Here is a 23922-nt window from a genome sequence, read left to right as displayed (position 1 = left end):
ATATTCTCTGTGCTACACCTGGGCTGGTCCGTGTGGGACGACAATTCCAACCCTGTTCCACATGGGCCTTTGCAGGTGAGGACCAGACATTCTATCTTTGCTCCACATGGACTGTTCAATGTGGGGTCCATACATTCTATCCCTGCTCCAGTCGGTTCTCCTGATGGGGACCAGACATTCTATTCCTGCTCCATGTTGGGCTGTTCAAGGTGGGACCATACAACTATCCCAGATCCAAGTGGGCTGTTCCAGGTGGAATCACACATTCTATCACCACTCCACATGGGCTGTTTCATGAGGGGTATATACATTCTATCTCTGTTTCACGTGGGCTGTTCCATGTCGGAACACACATTCTATCCCTGCTCCATGTGAGTTGTTCCAGGTGGGGACCATACGTTCTATCCCTGTTCCACGTGGGTTGTTCCATGTGGAACCACATGTTCTATCACTGTTTCACATGGGCTGCTCCAGGAGGGGACCATACATTCTATCCTTGTGCTACATGGGCTGTTCTAGGTAAGGAACTGACATTATATCCCAGCTCCACATAGGCTGTTCAGGTGGGAACCATGCATTGTATAACTGCTCCACGTGGGCTTTTCTAGGAGGTGACCAGATATTCTTTCACTGGTCTACGTGGGCTGTTCCAAGTCGGAACATATATCCTACCACTGCACACATAGGATGTTCCAGGTGGGACCACAATTCTATTACCACTCTAAATGGGTTGTTCCAGGTGGGGACCACACATTCTATCCATTCTCAACATAGGCTGTTCCAGGTGGGGACCATACATTGTATCACAGCTCCACATGGGCTGTACCAGGACAGGACCAGACATTCTAACACTGGTCCACCTAGGCTGTCCCAAACAGAACTTACATTTTCCCCCTGCACACGTAGGATGTTCCAAGTAGGACTACGTATTCTATCTCTGCTCCACGTGGGTAGTTCCAGATGGCGGCGAGACAATCTACCACACCCTATGTTAGCTGTTCCTGTTGGGGCCATACATTCAACCAGTGCTCCACCTAGGCTATTCCACATCAGAACTAATATTCTAAACTAAACAGTTTAGAAGGGCTGTCCACATGGGGTACCTACACTCTAGCCCTGCTCCACATGAGCTTTTCCAGGTCGGGACCACATTGGACACTGGTCCACGTGGGCTCATTCAGGTCAGACCATACACACTATCCCTACTCCACGTGGGTACTTCCAAGTGGGACCATCCATTCTTCATCTGCTCCCCATGGTTAGTTCCACTTGGGGACCATATATTCTGTCACTGCTCCATGTGGGCTTTTCCAGGTGGGGACCACACATTCTACCATTGCTCCACCCAAATTGTCCAGATGGGGAACATACACTCTATCACTGCTCTGCCTGAGGGCTCCTCCATGGGGACCATACTGGGATACACCAGTCAGGGTGCACAGGTACACCCAAACCCTTCCATGTACACCTCCCCATCCAAACTCTCTTGGCTCAGCCACGTGTATGAGAATAGGAGGCAGAAGGAGGGACCTGCGAAGAGATAAGTCTAATGGAAAGAGCTCCAGAGTCCATCTGGATTGTATGCTAATCCCACCATCACCCTCGATCAAAGCTAGAGTTTTAACCCGAAGGACTGACCTGCGACATCCAGGTGGAAGGACACCTTCTGGCCCCCGGCCTCGCAGCTGTACTCCCCAGCGTCCGCCTTCCCTGCCTGCTGCACCACCAGCCGCCTGCTGCAGCCCTTGGCCTCCACGTGCAATTTGGAGCTCGCGCTCAGCTTCTTCCCATCCTTGTACCACGTCACCTCTGTCTGGGCCTGGGCCACCTCACAGCTCAGGGTGGCGCTGGCCCCCACCTTGGTCTGCACCTCACTGCGTGCTGGCTGCTCCTTGGCAAACACCACAGAGGGCTCTGGGGACAGAGAGGATGCACATGATCAAGGACTCCGTGTATACGTTAGGAAGGCAGCATTGGGGGAAGAAGGACTACACAGGGAGGCAGTGGATTTGGAAACTTCTCCAGGCTCTGCATCAGCTGTGGGGTCTGGAAAGCCTCATAGCCTGCTCTACATTGAGGAGCAAAATTTATGTACCCATTCTGTAACTACTGTGGGTGGGCTTCTTCAGGTGGGGACAGTCCATTCTACCACTGCTCCTCATGGACTGCTCCAGGTGTGACCGTACAGTCTATCCCTGCTCCACGTGGGTGTCCAGGTGGGATCCATACTTTCTATATCTGTTGCATGTCGGCTGGTCCATGTGGAGACCATATATTCTCTGTGCTACACCTGGGCTGGTCCGTGTGGGACGACAATTCCAACCCTGTTCCACATGGGCCTTTGCAGGTGAGGACCAGACATTCTATCTTTGCTCCACATGGACTGTTCAATGTGGGGTCCATACATTCTATCCCTGCTCCAGTCGGTTCTCCTGATGGGGACCAGACATTCTATTCCTGCTCCATGTTGGGCTGTTCAAGGTGGGACCATACAACTATCCCAGATCCAAGTGGGCTGTTCCAGGTGGAATCACACATTCTATCACCACTCCACATGGGCTGTTTCATGAGGGGTATATACATTCTATCTCTGTTTCACGTGGGCTGTTCCATGTCGGAACACACATTCTATCCCTGCTCCATGTGAGTTGTTCCAGGTGGGGACCATACGTTCTATCCCTGTTCCACGTGGGTTGTTCCATGTGGAACCACATGTTCTATCACTGTTTCACATGGGCTGCTCCAGGAGGGGACCATACATTCTATCCTTGTGCTACATGGGCTGTTCTAGGTAAGGAACTGACATTATATCCCAGCTCCACATAGGCTGTTCAGGTGGGAACCATGCATTGTATAACTGCTCCACGTGGGCTTTTCTAGGAGGTGACCAGATATTCTTTCACTGGTCTACGTGGGCTGTTCCAAGTCGGAACATATATCCTACCACTGCACACATAGGATGTTCCAGGTGGGACCACAATTCTATTACCACTCTAAATGGGTTGTTCCAGGTGGGGACCACACATTCTATCCATTCTCAACATAGGCTGTTCCAGGTGGGGACCATACATTGTATCACAGCTCCACATGGGCTGTACCAGGACAGGACCAGACATTCTAACACTGGTCCACCTAGGCTGTCCCAAACAGAACTTACATTTTCCCCCTGCACACGTAGGATGTTCCAAGTAGGACTACGTATTCTATCTCTGCTCCACGTGGGTAGTTCCAGATGGCGGCGAGACAGTCTACCACACCCTATGTTAGCTGTTCCTGTTGGGGCCATACATTCAACCAGTGCTCCACCTAGGCTATTCCACATCAGAACTAATATTCTAAACTAAACAGTTTAGAAGGGCTGTCCACATGGGGTACCTACACTCTAGCCCTGCTCCACATGAGCTTTTCCAGGTCGGGACCACATTGGACACTGGTCCACGTGGGCTCATTCAGGTCAGACCATACACACTATCCCTACTCCACGTGGGTACTTCCAAGTGGGACCATCCATTCTTCATCTGCTCCCCATGGTTAGTTCCACTTGGGGACCATATATTCTGTCACTGCTCCATGTGGGCTTTTCCAGGTGGGGACCACACATTCTACCATTGCTCCACCCAAATTGTCCAGATGGGGAACATACACTCTATCACTGCTCTGCCTGAGGGCTCCTCCATGGGGACCATACTGGGATACACCAGTCAGGGTGCACAGGTACACCCAAACCCTTCCATGTACACCTCCCCATCCAAACTCTCTTGGCTCAGCCACGTGTATGAGAATAGGAGGCAGAAGGAGGGACCTGCGAAGAGATAAGTCTAATGGAAAGAGCTCCAGAGTCCATCTGGATTGTATGCTAATCCCACCATCACCCTCGATCAAAGCTAGAGTTTTAACCCGAAGGACTGACCTGCGACATCCAGGTGGAAGGACACCTTCTGGCCCCCGGCCTCGCAGCTGTACTCCCCAGCATCCGCCTTCCCCACCTGCTGCAACACCAGCCGCCTGCTGCAGCCCTTGGCCTCCACGTGCAATTTGGAGCTCGTGCTCAGCTTCTTCCCGTCCTTGCACCACGTCACCTCTGTCTGGGCCTGGGCCACCTCACAGCTCAGGGTGGCGCTGGCCCCCGCCTTGGTCTGCACCTCACTGCGTGCTGGCTGCTCCTTGGCAAATGCCACAGAGGGCTCTGGGGACAGAGAGGATACACTTGATCAAGGACTCCATGTATACGTTAGGAAGGCAGCACTGGGGGAAGGATTACACAGGGAGGCAGTGGAACTGGAAACTTCTCCAGGCTCTGCATCAGCTGTGGGGTCTGGAAAGCCTCAGAGCCTGCTCTACATTGAAGAACAAAGTTTATGTACCCATTCTGTAACTACTGTGGGTGGGCTTCTTCAGGTGGGAGCACAGTGAGGACCAGACATTCTATCACTGCTCCACGTGGGCTCTTCAATGTGGGGTCCATACATTGTATCCCTGCTCCAGTGGGTTCTTCCTGATGGGGACCAGGCATTCTATTCCTGCTCCACTTGGGCGGTTCCTAGTGGGGACCAGACATTCTATTCCTGCTCCATGTTGGGCTGTTCAAGGTTGGGACCATACAACTATCTCAGATCCACGTGGGCTGTTCCAGGTGGAATCACACATTATATCACCGCTCCACGTGGGCTGTTCCAGGAGAGGTCCACACATTCTATCCTTGTACCACGTGGGCGGTTCCATGTGGGACCACACATTCTATCACTGTTCCACGTGGGCTGCTCCAGGTGGGGACCATACATTCTATCCTTGTGCTACGTGAGCTGTTTTAGTTAAGTACCTGACATTATATCCCAGCTCCACGTAGGCTGTTCCAGGTGGGGACCACACATTCTATCACTGCTCAATGTGGGCTGTTCCAGGTACAGACCCTACATTCTATCACTGCTCAACATAGGCTGTTCCAGGGGGGGGACCATACATTCTATCCCTGCTCCACGTGGGCTGTTCCAGGTACAGACCCTACATTCTATCACTGCTCAACATAGGCTGTTCCAGGGGGGGGACCATACATTCTATCCCTGCTCCACGTGGGCTGTTCCAGGAAACGACCAGACCGTCTAACACTGGTCCACGTGGGCTGTTCCAAATGGAACCTACATTTTCCCCCTGCATATGTAGGATGTTCCAAGTAGGACTACATATTCTTTTATTTTTTAGATTTTATTTATTTATTTTACAGAGACAGCAAGCGAGAGAGGGAACACAAGCAGGGGGAGTGGGAGAGGAAGAAGCAGGCTCCCAGTGGAAGAGCCTGATGTGGGGCTCGATCCCAGAACGCCGGGATCACGCCCTGAGCCTAAGGCAGACGCTTAATGACTGCGTCACCCAGGCGCCCCAGGACTACATATTCTATCCCTGCTCCATGTGGGCCGTTGCAGGTGAAGACCAAACATTCTATCCCTGCTCCACATGGGTAGTTCTAGTAGACTGTCTCATCAGACAGTCTACCATGGTCTATGTTAGCTGTTCCTGTTGGGGCCATACATTCAACCAGTGCTCCACCTAGGCTATACCACGTCAGAACTATAATATTCTAGACTGCTCCCGAAGGCTGTCCACGTGGAGTCCCTAAACTCTAGCCTTGGTCCACATGACCTTTTCCAGGTCAGGACCACGTTTGGACACAGGTCCACATGGCCTTTTTCTGGTCAGACCATACACACTATCCCTACTCCATGTGGGTACTTCCAAGTGGGACCATCCATTCTACATCTGCTCCCCATGGTTAGTTCCACTTGCGGACCATATATTCTGTCACTGCTCCATGTGAGCTTTTCCAGGTGGGGACCACACATTCTACCATTGCTCCACCCAAATTGTCCAGATGGGGAACATACACTCTATCACTGCTCTGCCTGAGGGCTCCTCCATGGGGACCATACTTGGATACACCAGTCAGGGTGCACAGGTACACCCAAACCCTTCCATGTACACCTCCCCATCCAAACTCTCTTGGCTCAGCCACGTGTATGAGAATAGGAGGCAGAAGGAGGGACCTGCGAAGAGATAAGTCTAATGGAAAGAGCTCCAGAGTCCATCTGGATTGCATGCTAATCCCACCATCACCCTCGATCAAAGCTAGAGTTTTAACCCGAAGGACTGACCTGCGACATCCAGGTGGAAGGACACCTTCTGGCCCCCGGCCTCGCAGCTGTACTCCCCAGCGTCCGCCTTCCCTGCCTGCTGCACCACCAGCCACCTGCTGCAGCCCTTGGCCTCCACGTGCACTTTGGAGCTCGCACTCAGTTTCTTCCCATCCTTGTACCACGTCACCTCTGTCTGGGCCTGGGCCACCTCACAGCTCAGGGTGGCGCTGGCCCCCACCTTGGTCTGCACCTCACTGCGTGCTGGCTGCTCCTTGGCAAATGCCACAGAGGGCTCTGGGGACAGAGAGGATGCACATGATCAAAGACTCCATGTATATGTTAGGAAGGCAGCATTGGGGGAAGGGTTACACAGGGAGGCAGTGGAACTGGAAACTTCTCCAGGCTCTGCATCAGCTGTGGGGTCTGGAAAGCCTCAGAGCCTGTTCTACATTGAAGAACAAAGTTTATGTACCCATTCTGTAACTACTGTGGGTGGGCTTCTTCAGGTGGGGACAGTCCATTCTACCACTGCTCCTCATGGACTGTCCCAGGTGGGACCGTACATTCTATCCCCGCTCCACATGGGCTGTTCCAGGTGAAATCCCACATCCTATCACTACTACACACGAGCTGTTCCCAGAGTGACCATATTCTTTTTTTTAATTTTTTAATTTTTTAAAAGATTTTATTTATTTATTCGACAGAGATAGACACAGCCAGTGAGAGAGGGAACACAAGCAGGGGGAGTGGGAGAGGAAGAAGCAGGCTCATAGTGGAGGAGCCCGATGTGGGGCTCGAACCCATAATGCCGGGATCACGCCCTGAGCCAAAGGCAGACGCTTAATGACTGTGCCACCCAGGCACCCCCCAGAGTGACCATATTCTATTACTGTTCCACTTGGGGCCACACATTCTATCACTGCTCCACATGAACAGTTCTAGGTGGGACAATGTATTCTATCCCTGCTCCACGTGGGCTGTTGCAGGTGAGGACCAGACATTCTATCACTGCTCCAGGTGAGCTGATCCAGGTGGGGATCATACATTCTATCCCTGTTCCATGTGCGCTGTTACAGGTCAGACCATACATTCTATCACTGTTCCTCATTGAATTTCCAGGCAGGGCCATACATTCTATCCCTCCTCCACGAGGGCTGTTCCACATGGGGACCGTACATTCTATCACTGTTTCTTGTGGGCTATCCCAGGTGAGAACTATACTTTCTATCTCTTCTCTGCCTGGGCTTTTCCTCTAGTGGAACATACATTCTATCCCTACTCCACATGGGGATGAGACGGTCTACCGTGGTCTATGTTAGCTGTTCCTGTTGGGGCCATACATTCAACCAGTGCTCCACCTAGGCTATTCCACATCAGAACTATATATTCTAGACTGTCCCTGAGGGCTGTCCACGTGGGGTGCCTATGCTCTAGCCCTGGTCCACATGAGCTGTTCCAGGTCGAGACCATACATTTGGACACTGGTCCACGTGGGCTCTTTCCGGTCAGACCATACACTCTATCCCTACTCCACGTGGGTACTTCCAAGTGGGACCATCCATTCTACATCTGCTCCCCATGGTTAGTTCCACTTGGGGACCATATATTCTGTCACTGCTCCATGTGAGCTTTTCCAGGTGGGGACCACACATTCTACCATTGCTCCACCCAAATTGTCCAGATGGGGAACATACACTCTATCACTGCTCTGCCTGAGGGCTCCTCCATGGGGACCATACTTGGATACACCAGTCAGGGTGCACAGGTACACCCAAACCCTTCCATGTACACCTCCCCATCCAAACTCTCTTGGCTCAGCCACGTGTATGAGAATAGGAGGCAGAAGGAGGGACCTGCGAAGAGATAAGTCTAATGGAAAGAGCTCCAGAGTCCATCTGCATTGCATGCTAATCCCACCATCACCCTCGATCAAAGCTAGAGTTTTAACCCAAAGGACTGACCTGCGACATCCAGGTGGAAGGACACCTTCTGGCCCCCGGCCTCGCAGCTGTACTCCCCAGCGTCCGCCTTCCCCGCCTGCTGCACCACCAGCCGCCTGCTGCAGCCCTTGGCCTCCACGTGCACTTTGGAGCTTGCGCTCAGCTTCTTCCCGTCCTTGTACCAAGTCACCTCTGTCTGGGCCTGGGCCACCTCACAGCTCAGGGTGGCACTGGCCCCCACCTTGGTCTGCACCTCACTGCATTCTGGCTGCTCCTTGGCAAACACCACAGAGGGCTCTGGGGACAGAGAGGATGCACATGATCAAAGACATCTTGTCAGACCATAGGAAGGCAGCATGGTGGGAAGACGGACTACACAGGGAGGCAGGGGACCTGGAATCTTCTCCAGGCTCTGCATCACTGCTCTGCATACACCTGCATCAGGTGTATGTCTGGTAAAGCTCATCGTCTTCTCAGCAATGAATAACAGAATTTTTGTACCCATTCCATCACTGCTCTGCATAGGAAACCATACATTCTATCACTCTTTTGTGGTGTCTTCTAATGAATCAATTATTTTCGTCTTAATGTGGTCAAACATGTCATTCTTTTCCAAGGTGGCTAGTGCATTTGTGTTGTGTCAGAATTCCCTTCTTGGACTGCAATCCACATTATCATCTCAGGGTGTCATCATGCTATCTGTCAACCTCGGGTCTCCAACCCACCTGGAATTGGATTGTGTGCAGCTGAGTTACCCAACAACTTTGTTTCCATATGGTTTAATGGGAAAAAAATTTTTTTCTAATGCCAAGACCAGACACGATGTCAAAAAAAAAAGTGCATATGAGGCAGGAGTTCATTTATGGATGGGTCTGTTTCTGAGCTCTTTATTTTGTTCTTTTGATCTGGTAACTGTCCCATCTTTGAGATTCAGCTGTCTACATTACTGTAGCATTATAGTAATTCCTGATATTGGTAAAGCAAATACCCACACTGAACCTGCTAATCAATTTTCAACATCCTCCACCATCCTCCCAAAGAACATTTGCTTGAATTTGAATTATTAATGAACCTCTCAGATTTTTCCCTGGATTCCTATCTATTTCTTCAGACCTTCTTTATCCTCTCTCAAAAATGTTCAATAATTTTCCCTCACAAAGCCACTAAGCGCCTTTAATTAGATTTGGAATTAGAAACATGATACTTCTGATACTATTATAAATCTTTTAAAATTTCATTTTCGAATGGTTTCTTGCTGGTATATACATACAGAAGCATTTACTATGTGTTGACATTTGTACATGGTTATCTTTCTGAATACTCACAAAGTCTAATAATTTTCCTTTGGAATTTCAGACTTGGTGATTGTGTCGTCTGTGAATTCTACTTTGTTTTCCAAGTTTTATGAATTTTATTTCCTCCCTTCTGTGCCGTGAGTGCTAACAGTGCACCTCCTTCTCTTATTCCCTATCTCATAGGTAATCCCCTTAGGGTTTTGCATTAAGTATGATGTTTCCTGGTGTTCCTGTAGTACCATTTATTGAGGTAAGGAAGAATTGGTTTATTGATAGTTGGTTAAGAATTATACGCAACTAATGAATCATCGAACTTTACATTAGAAACCAGGGATGTACTGTATGGTGACTAACATAATATAATTTAAAAAATATTAAAATTAAAAAAAAGAATTTTATAGCATGAATGGAGGCTAAAATTTATCAAACATTTGCTTGGGGTTTATGTTACACTTTATCAAACTTTCTTCTGCATTTATTGAGATAATCTATTTTTTTTTCTCCTTCAAGCAGTTAGTGTCACATTATACAGTTGACTCTTGAACAACATGGGTTTGAATTGCATGAGTCAATTTAAATGCAAGTTTGTTTGTTTGCTTGTTTCAGTAAATACACTACAGAACTGTAAATGTATTTTCTCTTTCTTATAATGTTCTTAATACCATTTTCTTCCCTCTAGCTTACTTTACTGTAAGAATATAGTGTATAGTACACATAACATACAAAATGTTGTTTATCAACTCTAAGTTATTAGTAAGAATCTCAGTCAATAGCCTATTCACAGTTAAGTTTCGGGGGAGTCAAAAGTTACACATGGATTTTTTACTGCATAGGGGATTGGCACCCCTACCCCCTCACCATTCAAGGATCAACTATGGTGATTTTCTAATGTTTTTAATATTAAACCAACATTGCATTCCTAGACTATGACTTCATCAGAGTGTATTTTCATTGACAACCTGTTCAGGTGACTTTGCCAATAGTCTGTTGAAGATATTGGCCTTGGTATCCACAGGAGACTGGCCTATAATTTTCATCCTTCCTACTTTCCTTGTCAAATTTTGGTACTGTGTTATGTTAGCTCTGTGAATCAAACTGGAGGATATGTATCTTTAGTTTATTGTCTAGGAGAATCTCCATGAACATGGAGTAATTACTTTCCAGAGTATTTGGTGTAATTTATCAGCAAAACCACTAGGCTTAGATCTTTCTCTATGAAAATTTTAATTACTGTTTCCATGTACTTAAAGTGACAGGACTACTTAAGTTATCTACTTCTTCTTGCATCACTTTTTCATATGGTTTTCTACTAATTTGGCCAATTTATCAAAACTTTGCAAATTGATATCATAAAATAACATGCTGTATTCTCTCAAAAAAAACATTTTAGAAATATGTAAGTTTTGTAGTATCTGTACACACCCAAAAATATGATATACTGATATACTATCAAAACTATTATGTGCTGGCACAACTGCCCACCCTTCTCTGATGTTAAGAGCAACTTACCAAAAGGAAAATGCATTCAGTCCTCAGACTTCCCCATGAAGCAGCCCAGAGGCACAAACACAGACAACCATCAGGAAATGCTACTATATACTCCTACACCAGCCAGTGACTGCTACCACAAGGACTCATCTATAACAAAGCATGGTGATACAGCCTAGACTGCTTATTCCCTCCCATTTCTAAATCTGTAAATCAAAGTCCAAGAGGAATTCTGATACAGAATGGTCTTACTGAGGATACAAGGAAATAAGATGTTCTTTAGAAAGAGAATTCCAGAACTTACATATGCATGTCTCAGGCACATATGTACCAACCCTCTGGCTCTATTTACTTTGCACAGTCTTTGAAGGAAAACATGGGTCTAGATTTGCTACATATAACATATATATGCACAGATAACATACATCCATGTGAAAAACAGTGTCCTAAAACAACTAAAACATTATAATCCAAAGTTTAGTTGAGATATTTTTAAGTATGATTATATGGTCAAAACTTCCCCTATCCTGATTTAAAGAAATTGAAATGTCTCTCACTAGCAAGAACCCCACACACTCCTGAATGGGGCATCTGGGGCACCCAAAAAAGCACGGTCACATAACCAACGTGTGAGATGCTTAGTCCACTTTGACACCCAAGCATGAAACACAGTCATAGTCCTGGGCACCAGGGAACTCTTGGAGTGTTCTGTGCAGGTGCTCAGATGCATTATAACACAAGAGCACTGCTCAGGTGCACAAAATGGTTCCTCTCCCTCCATACACACCCTTCTCCTTAAATCTCCACCAGTCTAGCCATGCTTATGAAAATAAAGACAACAGGATGGCAGAGGTGAAAAGATGAAGACTAATGGAAGGAGCATCAGAGCCTGTGGGGTCTGTAATGCAATTCCTTCATTACCTCCAAACAAGACTAAGTTAGTACCAGGAGGAACTGACCTGTGACGTCCAGGTGGAAGGACACCTTCTGGCCCCTGGCCTCGCAGCTGTACTCCCCAGCGTCCTCCTTCCCCACCTGCTGCACCACCAGCCGCCTGCTGCAGCCCTTGGCCTCCACGTGCACTTTGGAGCTCGCACTCAGCTTCTTCCCGTCCTTGTACCATGTCACCTCTGTCTGGGCCTGGGCCACCTCACAGCTCAGGGTGGCACTGGCCCCCGCCTTGGTCTGCACCTCACTGCGTGCTGGCTGCTCCTTGGCAAACACAGCTGCAGGTTCTGAAGACAGGGAAGGACACACAGGGTTAGAGTCACCTTGTAAGTCAGGAACGCAGCACTGGTGAAAGGAGCCCAAATGGAGAGGCAGGCCTAGGAGAGGATCGGTGGGGTCATGAAACATGCCATCTCAGCCTTCCCTGGTGATGCACAGTTTTCCACAGCCCCTTTATTTATAGTTAGTTAATAATTTTGTATTACAGGATGGTGTTAATTAAATTTTATCAAATAGTTTTATTCAGCATTTATTAAGATAACCACCTTTTTCTCTTTCAATATGTTAATATCATGCATTCTTTTGTTTTTTTAATGTTTCTAACATTAAAGCAACCAGACACTTTTGTACTACAACTTCCATCACAGTGTATTGTCCGCTTCATGTGTTGTACAACCTGGTTGGCTAATATCTTAAGAGTTTAGCCTTGATATTCCTAAGTTATTGGCCTATAATTTTAATGCCACTCGTTTTCCTCATAAGATTTCAACATTAATATTATGCTATCTACATCTACACAAAATGAGTTGGAGAATGTACATCCTTTTTCTATTCTCTACAAGAATCTTCATGAACATGGAATAATGTCTTTCCAGGAATATTTATATATATAACTAACCAGTAGACCCTCTTAGCTTAGACTGTTCTCTATGAAAATATTTATTTTTATTTTTTTTAGAGAGGGAGAGAGAGAGGAGGGGCAGAGTTAGAAGGAGAGGGAAAATCTTTTTTTTTTAAGATTTTATTTATTTATTGGACAGAGAGAGACACAGCAAGAGAGGGAACACCAGCAGGGAGAGTGGGAGAATCTTAAGCAGGCTCCATGCCCAGCACAGAGCCCGATATGGGGCTCGATCTCACAACCCTGAGATCATGACCTGAGCCGAAATCAAGAGTCAGATGCTTAACTGACAGCCACCCACGTGCCCTGAAAATATTTTTTTTTTTATTTCTGGTTCCATGTCTTTAAAATTTATAGGACTATTTGAGTTTTCTATTTCTCCTTATGTCAGTTTTGATATAGTAGTTTTCTATTAAATTTTAAAACTTTCAAAAAAAATTTTTTTGCTTTTTAATTATTTTTTATTTTTTTGTCCTATAACATCCACTTTCATCAAACAGAGCTTAGAAGCTCTATGGTGTCAGGCTAGGAATTATGAGGTTTCCTGGAATTATGATGTTTGAAGCCTCAAATACAACCTTGATTGAATGGTTCTCAAATTTGAGCATGCATCCGAACCACCTGATGAAATAATCTGTCAAGTTCTCTTCAAATAATGTTTCACAAAGATAAATAGCATGATTTTTTGTATCTATACACACCCAAAACCCACTAAATACAGATAGGATTCCACACTGTTTTATGCTGGCACCTCCAAGTCAGATGTGGGACACTTATTGAATGTTAAGACTCTCTTAACAAAATAAAATGAATATATTTCTCAGCCTTCTCTATGAACCACCAAAGGAAGCACAAATACACACTAATGACTAGGTAATGCTACAAAATAAATACTGGTCTACCAGTCAGGCTGCCATTACAGTAACTCATCTTTAACAACGTGTGCTGATAGAGCTTAAGCTATTTATTCCTCTCCATTTCTAAATTTATATATCAGACTCCAAGGGGAATTCTGACAAAGAATGTTTTAACTGAGTACAAAAGATTTGCTTTAAAAGGAATATACCATGCCTCAGAGGTATGTATCACAGGCATGTATCTACCAATCTCTGCTTTTGTATACTTTACACAGACATCGCAACATGGAATGGATCTAGATGTTACAGAACGAACAGAGAGAGCTTCTCTATCCACATATAAGGAAGAGATTCACAGAACATCTAAAACTTGGATAATCCAAAGTCAGTCTGAGATATTTACAAGTATGGATGGGTAGTTGAAATTTCCCCTTATCCTTGATCAATGGGATCCAAACATCGGGCTAGTGATAACCTGCCTGTGGTTCCGAGTGAGCAAACCTGGTAGCTGCCAGAGCATCCAATAGGAGGAAATTTACATATTCCCAGGTGAGAAGAACCTGGTCTACTTCAGACCCAAATGCCAAGTAAACTGAAAGTTCCAGGCCACAAAGAAACTGCGCAGGTTTGAGGAACATATAACTAAGCATCAGTGTGCTAAACACAAGTGGTCCCCTTCCTCCTTACACACCTGTCCAATCAAGCCACTCTTGACCCTGCCATGGGAGGAAAAATAGGAAGGTAGGAGGATGTGACATGGGAGGTGATGGTGAGAATACAAGGGATAATCCGGGCTCTAAATCAGTCCCATGCTCCCAAACAAGGTTAATTCACTACCCTAAAGAACTGACCTGTGACGTCCAGGTGGAAGGACACCTTCTGGTCCCCGGCCTCGCAGCTGTACTCCCCAGCGTCCGCCTCCCCTGCCTGCTGCACCACCAGCCGTCTGCTGCAGCCCTTGGCCTCCATGTGCACTTTGGAGCTCGCACTCAGCTTCTTCCCATCCTTGTACCAAGTCACCTCAGTCTTGTCCTGGGCCACCTCACAGCTCAATGTGGTGTTGGCCCCCACCTTTGCTTGCACCTCCCTTTGTGCTGGCTGGTCCTTGGCAAACATAGGCAAGGGCTCTGGGGACAGGGAGAGACACATAGGGTCAAAGATACCATTTAATTCAAGTTGCAGCACTGGGGAAAGAAGGACTAAACGGGAGGTAGGGAAATCTTCTCCAGGCACTGCACCAGCTGTGTGACCTGGAGAAGCCCTTTCACCTTCCTAGAAAAAACTAACACAATTTACACATTCTACCGCTGCTCCACCTGGGCTATTCCAGGTAGGGACACTGAAAGGTCTCCCTGTGCACACACTCCTCTAGGAGAGTTGCTGTGTGGTCATGATGCATGCACACCTCAACCTTCCCAGATGATTCAGTCTTGCATATGAATGTGCAGACAACATCTTGCCCACAGTGCAGGACAGTCCCTGAGGCTCCACACCATCACCTACTGTGTGTTGTCAACTGTTGGCAACCTTGGGGGAGTGGAGCTGTACCTCCTAGGGCTGCCTCCTGCCTGGTCCTAATGATTCACAAAGTGATTGACCTTTTCCAATGCTTTTGGTCATTAATGTTTGCTCTTTTGTTCAAGGCTTGCCCAGTTTTCAATAGCATTATTTGTCCTTTCTATGCTTGTTTTTAGGATTTATTTATTTATTTACATTTGCATTTTTTCTTACGTTATGTTAGTCACCATACAGGACTTCATCAACTTTTGATGTAATGTTCCATGATTCATTATTTGGTATAACACCCAGTGCTCATTGCAATACGTGCCCTCCTTAATGCCCATCACCGGCCTATATGAAGGCTAGAGCATTGGCAATTCCGTGTGTTGTAAATATCCTCCACATCCGTGTGGCTTGTCTTTTCTATGCTATCTTCTGACAATTCATTTTTAGATTTAATTTGTTTCATCGTGGTTAGTGCACTTGTGTTCTCCTTAAGCAATCATTCCTGATCTTGAAGTAATTAAAAACATCTACATCACCATCTGAGAGTGTATGGTTTCCTTTTCCTCTGAGGATGCTAACCCACTGGGAGCTGACTGTGTGTGGTATGAATTACGAGTCCAATCTTTTCTCCATATGGTTAAATGGTCCTGGCACCATTTGTTTAAAACCACACTGTCTCCACTTCCTGCACACTTTCACATTTTTTAAAAAAATGGAGGGGGAGGGAATGGTGCTTCCCATTCCTGCATGGGTCTGTGTCTGAGATCACTATTCTGGTCCTTTGGTCAGTGTCTGTCCTGGCATCAAGACATCATTGTCTTTGTAGTAGTTCTGAGACCTGGTCCAGCAATGCTCACGCTTTGCTCTTCTTCAAGAGCATACTGTCTGTATGTGGTTTTTGCAATCTGCTTGTCAATTTTCAAGGTCACCACCACCACCAAAAAGAACACTTGTTTGGATTTTTATTGGTATTGGACACGCCTCATTCTTCCATGGATTTCTACCTATTTCCATCTCCTGTCTCTCAAAAATGCTTAATAATTTCCCCCCACAGGGGCGCCTGGGTGGCACAGCGGTTAAGCGTCTGCCTTCGGCTCAGGGAGTGATCCCGGTGTGATGGGATCAAGTCCCACATCAGGCTCTTCTGCTATGAGCCTGCTTCTTCCTCTCCCACTCCCCCTGCCTGTGTTCCCTCTCTCGCTGGCTGTCTCTATCTCTGTCGAATAAATAAATAAATAAAATCTTAAAAAAAAATAATTTCCCCCCACAGAGCCACACAGCACCTTTTATCAGACTAGGAATTAGGCATATAATACTCTTGATGCTATTGTAACTCTTAAAATTTCATTCTCCAAGTGTTTCTTGCCAGTATATTGGTTTTCTCACATAGTTATCTTTCTCAACTTTCTCACTAAGTCAAATAATTCATCTTTTGATAAATCTAATCATCTGTAAATCCTACTTTTGCTTTTTTCTCAAACTTCCTTTTATTTCATTTCCCCCCTAACAATGTTGGATAAGAGTGATAGCAGTTAGTGTCCTTGGGTAGTTCCCTATCTCATAGACAATCACTTTATGTGGTTAGCTGGTTTCTCTGTACCATCATTTATCAACTGAAAAAAAAATGCCCATTTTATTTATAACTGGTTAAGAATTATATGTCATGAATTGATGTTAACTTTATCAAACGTTTCTTCTGGGTTTACGATGTTAAATTTTTTTTAAAGATTTTATTTATTTATTCGACAGAGATAGAGACAGCCAGCGAGAGAGGGAACACAAGCAGGGGGAGTGGGAGAGGAAGAAGCAGGCTCATAGCGGAGGAACCTGATGTGGGGCTCGATCCCATAATGCCAGGATCACGCCCTGAGCCGAAGGCAGACGCCTAACCGCTGTGCCACCCAGGCGCCCCTACGATGTTAAATTTTATCAAATACTTTATTTTGCATTTATGGAGGTAATCATTTTTTTATTCAGTCTCTTAATGTCATGCATTATATTAATTTGCTAATCTTCCCAGTGTTTACATAGCCTTGCATTCCTGGACTAAGGCTTTCACCATGGTGTATTATCTTTTAAATACATTGCTGACCTATTTTCATAACATTTTGTTTAAGATTTTGATCTCAAAAATCCTTAACAGACTGACCTGCAATTTGAATTTTTCATACTTTCCTTGTCAGATTTTTGTTATAAGCATTACACTGTCTCTGTGAAGTAAATCAGAAACATCTCTCTTTTCTATTCTCTAGAAAAATCTTCAGGAATAGGGGTGCCCGGGTGGTTCAGTCAGTTAAGCATATGAGTCTTGATTTTGGCTCAGGTCATGCATGATCTCAGGGTCCTGGGATTGAGCCCCGTGTCAGGCTCTCCACTCCACAGGAAATCTGTTTATCTTTCTCTCCCTCTGCCCCTCCCTCATTTCTCTCTCTCAAATAAATAAATAAATCTTTTAAAAAAGGAGAAAAAAGAAAAATCTCAGGAATATGCATAATTTCCTTCCAGAACATTTCATATAATTTACCAGTGAGAAAGTAAACATGGTGCAAGATAATTTATTATGGCTCTGTTCGTTTAAAAGGTTCTAAGACAGGATGCTTGGGTGGCTCAGTTGGTTAAGTGTCTGCTTTCAGCTCAGGTCATGATCTCAGGGTCCTGGGATCCAGTCTCACATCAGGCTCCCTGCTCAGTGGGGAGCCTGCTTCGATCTCTGCCTGTTGCTCGCCCTGCTTGTGCCCTCTCTCTCTCTGACAAATAAATACATAAAATCATAGATAAATAAATAAATAAATAAATAAATAAATAAATAAATAAATAGTTCTAGGACTATTTGAGGTGTTGAAATCTTCTTCTGTCACTTTTTTAATGTTTTTAAAATTATATTATGTTAGTCACAATACAGTGCATCCCTGGGTTTTTTTATTTTAATTTTATTATATTATGTTAGTCACCATACAGTACATCCCTGGTTTCTGATGTGAAGTTTGATGAATCATTAGTTGTGTATAAAACCCAGTGCACCATGCAATATGTGCCCTCCTTACTACCCATCACCGGTCTATCCCATTCCCCCACCCCCTCCCCCTCTGAAGCCCTCAGATTGTTTCTCATAGTCCATAGTCTTTCATGCTTCATTCCCCCTTCTGATTACCCCCCTTTCTTTATCCCTTTCTTCCCCTACCAATCTTCCTAGTTCTTATGTTCCATAGATGAGAGAAACCATATGATAATTGTCTTTCTTTGCTTGACTTATTTCACTTAGCATTATCTCCTCCAGTGCCGTCCAGGTTGCAGCAAATGTTGAGAACACGTTCTTTCTGATAGCTGAGTAATATTCCATTGTATTTATGGACCACAACTTCTTAATCCAGTCTTCTGTTGAAGGGCATCTCGGTTCCTTCCACGATTTAGCTATTGTGGACAAAGCTGCTATGAACATTGGGGTGCATATGGCCCTTCTCTTCACTACGTCTGTATCTTTGGGGTAAATACCCTGTAGTGCAATGGCTGGATCATAGGGTAGCTCAATTTTTAACTTTTTAAGGGACCTCCACACTGTTTTCCAGAGTGGTTGTACCAACTTGCATTCCCACCAACAATGTAGGAGGGATCCCCTTTCTCCACATCCTCTCCAACAATTGCTGTTTCTTGCCTTGTCAATTTTGCCATTCTAACTGGCATAAGGTGGTATCTTAGTGTGGTTTTGATTTGAATTTCCCTGATGGCTAATGATTTTGAACATTTTTTCATGTGTCTGTTAGCCATTTGTATGTCTTCATTGGAAAGTGTCTGTTCATATCTTCTGTCCATTTTATGATTTGTTTATTTGTTTCTCACATATTGAGTTTGAGAAGTTCCTTGTAGATCTTGGATACCAATCTATTATCTGTAGCATCATTTGCAAATATATTCTCCCATTCCATGGGATGCCTCTTAGTTTTTTTTGACTGTTTCCTTGACTGTGCAGAAGCTTTGTATCTTGATAAAGCCCCACAAGTTCATTTTTTCTTTTGTTTCTCTTGCCTTTGGAGATGTGTCATGAAAAAGGTTGTTGTGGCCAATGTCGTAGAGGTTGCTGCCTATGCTCTCCTCTAGGATTTTGATGGATTCCTGTCTCACATAAAGGTCTTTCATCCATTTGGAGTTTATCTTTGTGTATGGTGTGAGAGAGTGGTCAAGTTTCATTCTTTTGTATGTAGTTGACCAATTTTCCCAGCACCATTTATTGAAGAGACTCTTTTTTTCCACTGGATGTTTTTTCCTGCTTTGTCAAAGATTAGTTGCCCAAAGAGCTGAGGGTCCATTTCTGGGTTCTCTATTCTGTTCCATTGGTCTATGTGTCTGTTTTTGTGCCAGTACCATGCTGTCTTTGTGATCACAGCTTTGTAGTACAGCTTGAAATCCGGCATTGTGATGCCCCAGCTTTGTTTTTCCTTTTCAACAATTCCTTGGTGATTCGGGGCCTTTTCTGTTTCCATACAAATTTAAGGACTATTTGTTCCAGTTCTTTGAAAAATGTCATCGGTATTTTGATCGGGATAGCATTGAAAGTGTAGATTGCTCTGGGTAGCATGGACATTTTAACTATGTTAATTCTTCCGATCCATGAGCATGGAATATTTTTCCATCTTTTTGTGTCTTCTTCAATGTCTTCCAAGAGTTATTTGTAGTTTCTGGAATATAGATCCTTTACATCTCTGGTTAAGTTAATTCCAAGGTAATGTATGATTTTTGGTGCTATTGTAAATGGGATGGATTCCCTAATTTCTCTTTCTTCAGTCTCATTGTTCGTGTATAGAAATGCAACTGATTTCTGAGCATTGATTTTGTATCCCGCCACAATACTGGATTGCTCTATAACTTCTAATAGTTTAGGCATGGATTCTTTTGGGTTTTCCATATAGAGTATCATGTTATCTGTGAAGAGAGCCATACTTGACGAGTTGGACCTCATAGATATATATATAGAACACTACACCCCAGAACCAAAGAATACTCATTCTATTCTAATGCCCATGGAACATTCTCAAGAATAGACCATGTTCTGCATCACAAAACAGGTCTCAACCTATACCAAAAGACTGAAATTATTCCCTGCATATTCTCAGACCACAACGCTTTGAAATTGGAACTCAACCACAAGGAAATATTTGGAAGAAACTCAAACACTTGGAGACTAAGAACCATCCTGCTCAAGAATGATTCGATAAACCAGGAAATCAAAAATCAATTTAAACAATTTATGGAGACCAACGAGAATGAAAACACAATGGTCCAAAACCTATGGGATACTGCAAAGGCAGTCCTAAGGGGGAAATACATAGCCATCCAAGCCTCACTCAAAAGAATAGAAAAATCTAAAATGCAGTTTTTATATTCTCACCTCAAGAAGCTGGAACAGCAACAGAGGAACAGGCCTAATCCATGCACGAGGAAGCAGTTGATCGAGATTAGAGCAGAGATCAATGAATTAGAAACCAGAAGCACAGTAGAGCAGATCAACAGAACTAGAAGCTGGTTCTTTGAAAGAGTAAATAAAATTGACAAACCACTGTCAAAACTTATCCAAAAGAATAGAGAAAGGATCCAAATTAATAAAATTATGAATGAAAAGGGAGAGGTCACAACCAACACCAATGAAATTGGAAGGATTCTTAGAAACTTTTATCAACAGCTTTATGCCAATAAATTAAGCAATCTGGAAGAGATGGAGGCCTTCCTGGAAACCTATAAACTACCAAGAGTGAAACAGGAAGAAATTGATTTTTTAAACAGGCCAAGTAATTATGAAGAGATTGAAACTAGTGATAAAAAACCTTCCAAAAAACAAAACACCAGGACCAGATGGTTTTCCCGGGGAATTCTATGAAACATTCAAAGAAGAAATAATACCTATTCTCCTAAAGCTATTTCAAAAATAGAAACAGAAGGAAAGCTACCAAACTCATTCTATGAGGCCAATATTACCTTGATCCCCAAACCAGGCAAAGACCCCATCAAAAAGGAGAATTACAGACTGATTTCCCTAATGAATATGGACACCAAAATTCTCAACAAGATTCTTGCTAATAGAATCCAACAGTACATTAAAAGGATTATCCATCATGACCAAGTGGGATTCATCCCTGGGATGTAAGGGTGGGTCAACATTCGCAAATCTATCAGTGTCATAGATTATATCCAGAAGAAAAAAGCCAAAAATCATATGATTCTCTCAATCGATGCAGAAAAAGCATTTAACAAAGTACAGCATCCTTTCCTCATTAAAACCCTTCAGAGTGTAGGGATAGAGGGTACATTCCTCAATCTCATAAAAACCATCTATGAAAAGCCTACAGCAAATATCATTCTCAATGGGGAAAAGCTAGAAGCCTTTCCCTTAAGATCAGGAACACGACAAGGATGTCTACTCTCACCATTATTATTCAACATAGTACTAGAAGTCCTTGCAACAGCAATCAGACAACAAAAAGGGATAAAAGGTATCCAAATCGGCAAAGAAGAAGTCAAACTGTCTTTCTTCTGTCACATTTTACAGAGTTTTCTAAGAATTTGGTTGATTTGTAAAAGTTTTCATATTTATTACCATAAAATAATTTGTCTTATACTCTGAAAATAACATTTTAAAAACATATCTAGTGGGTTTTTTGGTCTGTGCACACACCCACAAACAACCGATACAATACCAAATGGCCAGGTGGTGGCTAGAAGCCAGCGTGGGACTGCAGCCCATCTTGATTTGCCATTAAGACTCATAACAAAAGGAAAATACATGTAGTCTTCAGTCTTCTCTATTAACCAGCCAGAAAGATACAGACACACAAGTCTCTAGAAAATGGTATGAAACACTGCTTTACCAGACAGCGGCTGCTACACAGGACCTCATCTTTAACAAAGCAAATGGGTACAGGATAAGCCACTCATTCCTCTCCATCTCTAAATCTGTGACTCAGACTCCAGGGGGAATTCTGACACTGAATGTTCTAAGAGAGGGGAAGCAAGATTTGCTTTAAAAAGAGAACCCAAATGAATCATGGAACACTACATTAGAAACTAAGGATATACTGTATGGTGACTAACATAATAAAAAATTGTTATAAAAAAATAAAATAAAATGAATAAAAAGAGAACCCAAACCTCACATGTGCCTATCACATATCTCCCAGCCCTCTGCTCTTGCTGTGCTTTCTGCAGACTTTGCAACAGAGCAGGGCTCTGGATTTTGCTACCTACACGTGCACAGGTAACCATCCATATCCATGTGCGAGGAGGAAAATGTGCCCCAGGACACCTTAAACGTCAGTAGTCCATAGTTCTGTCTTGACATGAATCCAAGTACAATTGTCTGGCAGAAATTCACCCTTATCCTGGTTTAATGAAATCCAAGCATCTCTTCTTTGTGTGGACTAGTGTGTTGCTGGGTGAGAGCATCTCAGAGTGGCCAGGATATTCAGCAGAGGGAAATTCACATATCATGGGTGAGAGATGCCTGGTCTACTTCAGACTCCAAGTGCAGAGTACAGCCAGAGTCCCAGGCACCAAACAACGGCTGGGAGGTTCTGATAACTTATGACTGCCATTACTGCATGGGAACACCACTCAGGGTTTCTGGGAGCAAACTCTCCCTTCTGTCCACACCCTTCCTGCCCAGCCTCCCTTGGCCCAGCCATGGGTAAGGGAATTGAGAGGATAGGCTATGTGAAGACACGAGGCCTGGTGGGAAGAGCACCAGGGTTGGCTGGGGCAGTAAGCCAATCTCATCACCTCCACAAAAGGCTATGACAGACCCACAAGAACTGACCTGTGACGTCCAGGTGGAAGGACACCTTCTGGCCCCCGGCTTCACAGCTGTACTCCCCAGCGTCTGCCTTCCCTGCCTGCAGCACCACCAGCCGCCTGCTGCAGCCCTTGGCCTCCACGTGCACTTTGGAGCTCGCGCTCAGCTTCTTCCCGTCCTTGTACCAAGTCACCTCTGTCTGGGCCTGGGCCACCTCACAGCTCAGGGTAGCACTGGTCCCCGCCTTGGTCTGCACCTCACTGCATGCTGGCTGCTCCTTGGCAAACACCGCAGAGGGCTCTGGGGACAGAGAGGATGCACATGATCAAGCACTCCGTGTATACATTAGGAAGGCAGCATTGGGGGAAGAAGGACTACACAGGGAGGCAGTGGAACTGGAAACTTCTCCAGGCTCTGCATCAGCTGTGGGGTCTGAAAAGCCTCATAGCCTGCTCTACATTGAGGAGCAAAATTTATGTACCCATTCTGTAACTACTGTGGGTGGGCTTCTTCAGGTGGGGACAGTCCATTCTACCACTGCTCCTCATGGACTGTCCCAGGTGGGACCATACATTCTATCCCTTCTCCACGTGGGCTGTTCCAGGTGGGGACCATACATTCTATCCCCACTCCACATGGGTGTCCTGGTGGGATCCATGCTTTCTACATCTGTAGCACGTGGGCTGTTTCAGGTGGAGACCATACATTCTATCCCTGCTCTACATGGGTTCTTCCTGATGGGAACCAGACATTCTATTCCTGCTCCACATGGGCAGTTCCAGGTGGAATCACACATACTATCACTGCCCCGTGTGTGTTGTTTCAGGTGGGACCACACATTCTATCACTGCTCCACTTGAGCTGCTCCAGGTGGGACCACACATTTTATCCCTGCTCCACGTGAGCTGTTCCACTTGGGGCCACACATTCTATCACTTCTCCAGGTGGCCTGTTCCAGGTGGGACCACACATTCTATCCCTGCTCCACATGGAAACTTCCAGGTGGGCACCAGACTTCTATCACTGCTCCATCTGGCCTGTTCCCAGTGAGGACCATACATTCTATCCCTGCCACACATGAG

General features: G+C 44.9%; 1 protein-coding gene across 17 annotated transcripts in view; it reads right to left on the bottom strand.

Moving 5' to 3' along the window:
• OBSCN (obscurin, cytoskeletal calmodulin and titin-interacting RhoGEF) overlaps nucleotides 1–23922 on the bottom strand; it is a 144826-nt gene that overhangs the window by 89574 nt on the left and 31330 nt on the right. For all 17 annotated transcript variants that reach the window (XM_057307035.1, XM_057307038.1, XM_057307034.1 and 14 more), the window contains 7 exons: nucleotides 22865–23140; nucleotides 14409–14684; nucleotides 11811–12086; nucleotides 8090–8365; nucleotides 6147–6422; nucleotides 3911–4186; nucleotides 1639–1914 (listed from right to left, as the gene is read on the bottom strand). In XM_057307035.1, the coding sequence (XP_057163018.1) occupies nucleotides 1639–1914; nucleotides 3911–4186; nucleotides 6147–6422; nucleotides 8090–8365; nucleotides 11811–12086; nucleotides 14409–14684; nucleotides 22865–23140 (1932 nt within the window). The remainder of the gene's footprint in view (nucleotides 1–1638; nucleotides 1915–3910; nucleotides 4187–6146; nucleotides 6423–8089; nucleotides 8366–11810; nucleotides 12087–14408; nucleotides 14685–22864; nucleotides 23141–23922) is intronic.

The sequence above is a fragment of the Ursus arctos genome, unplaced genomic scaffold (assembly GCF_023065955.2).
Source record: "Ursus arctos isolate Adak ecotype North America unplaced genomic scaffold, UrsArc2.0 scaffold_5, whole genome shotgun sequence".
NCBI lineage: Eukaryota > Metazoa > Chordata > Mammalia > Carnivora > Ursidae > Ursus > Ursus arctos.
This window is presented reverse-complemented; position numbering and strand designations above follow the sequence as displayed.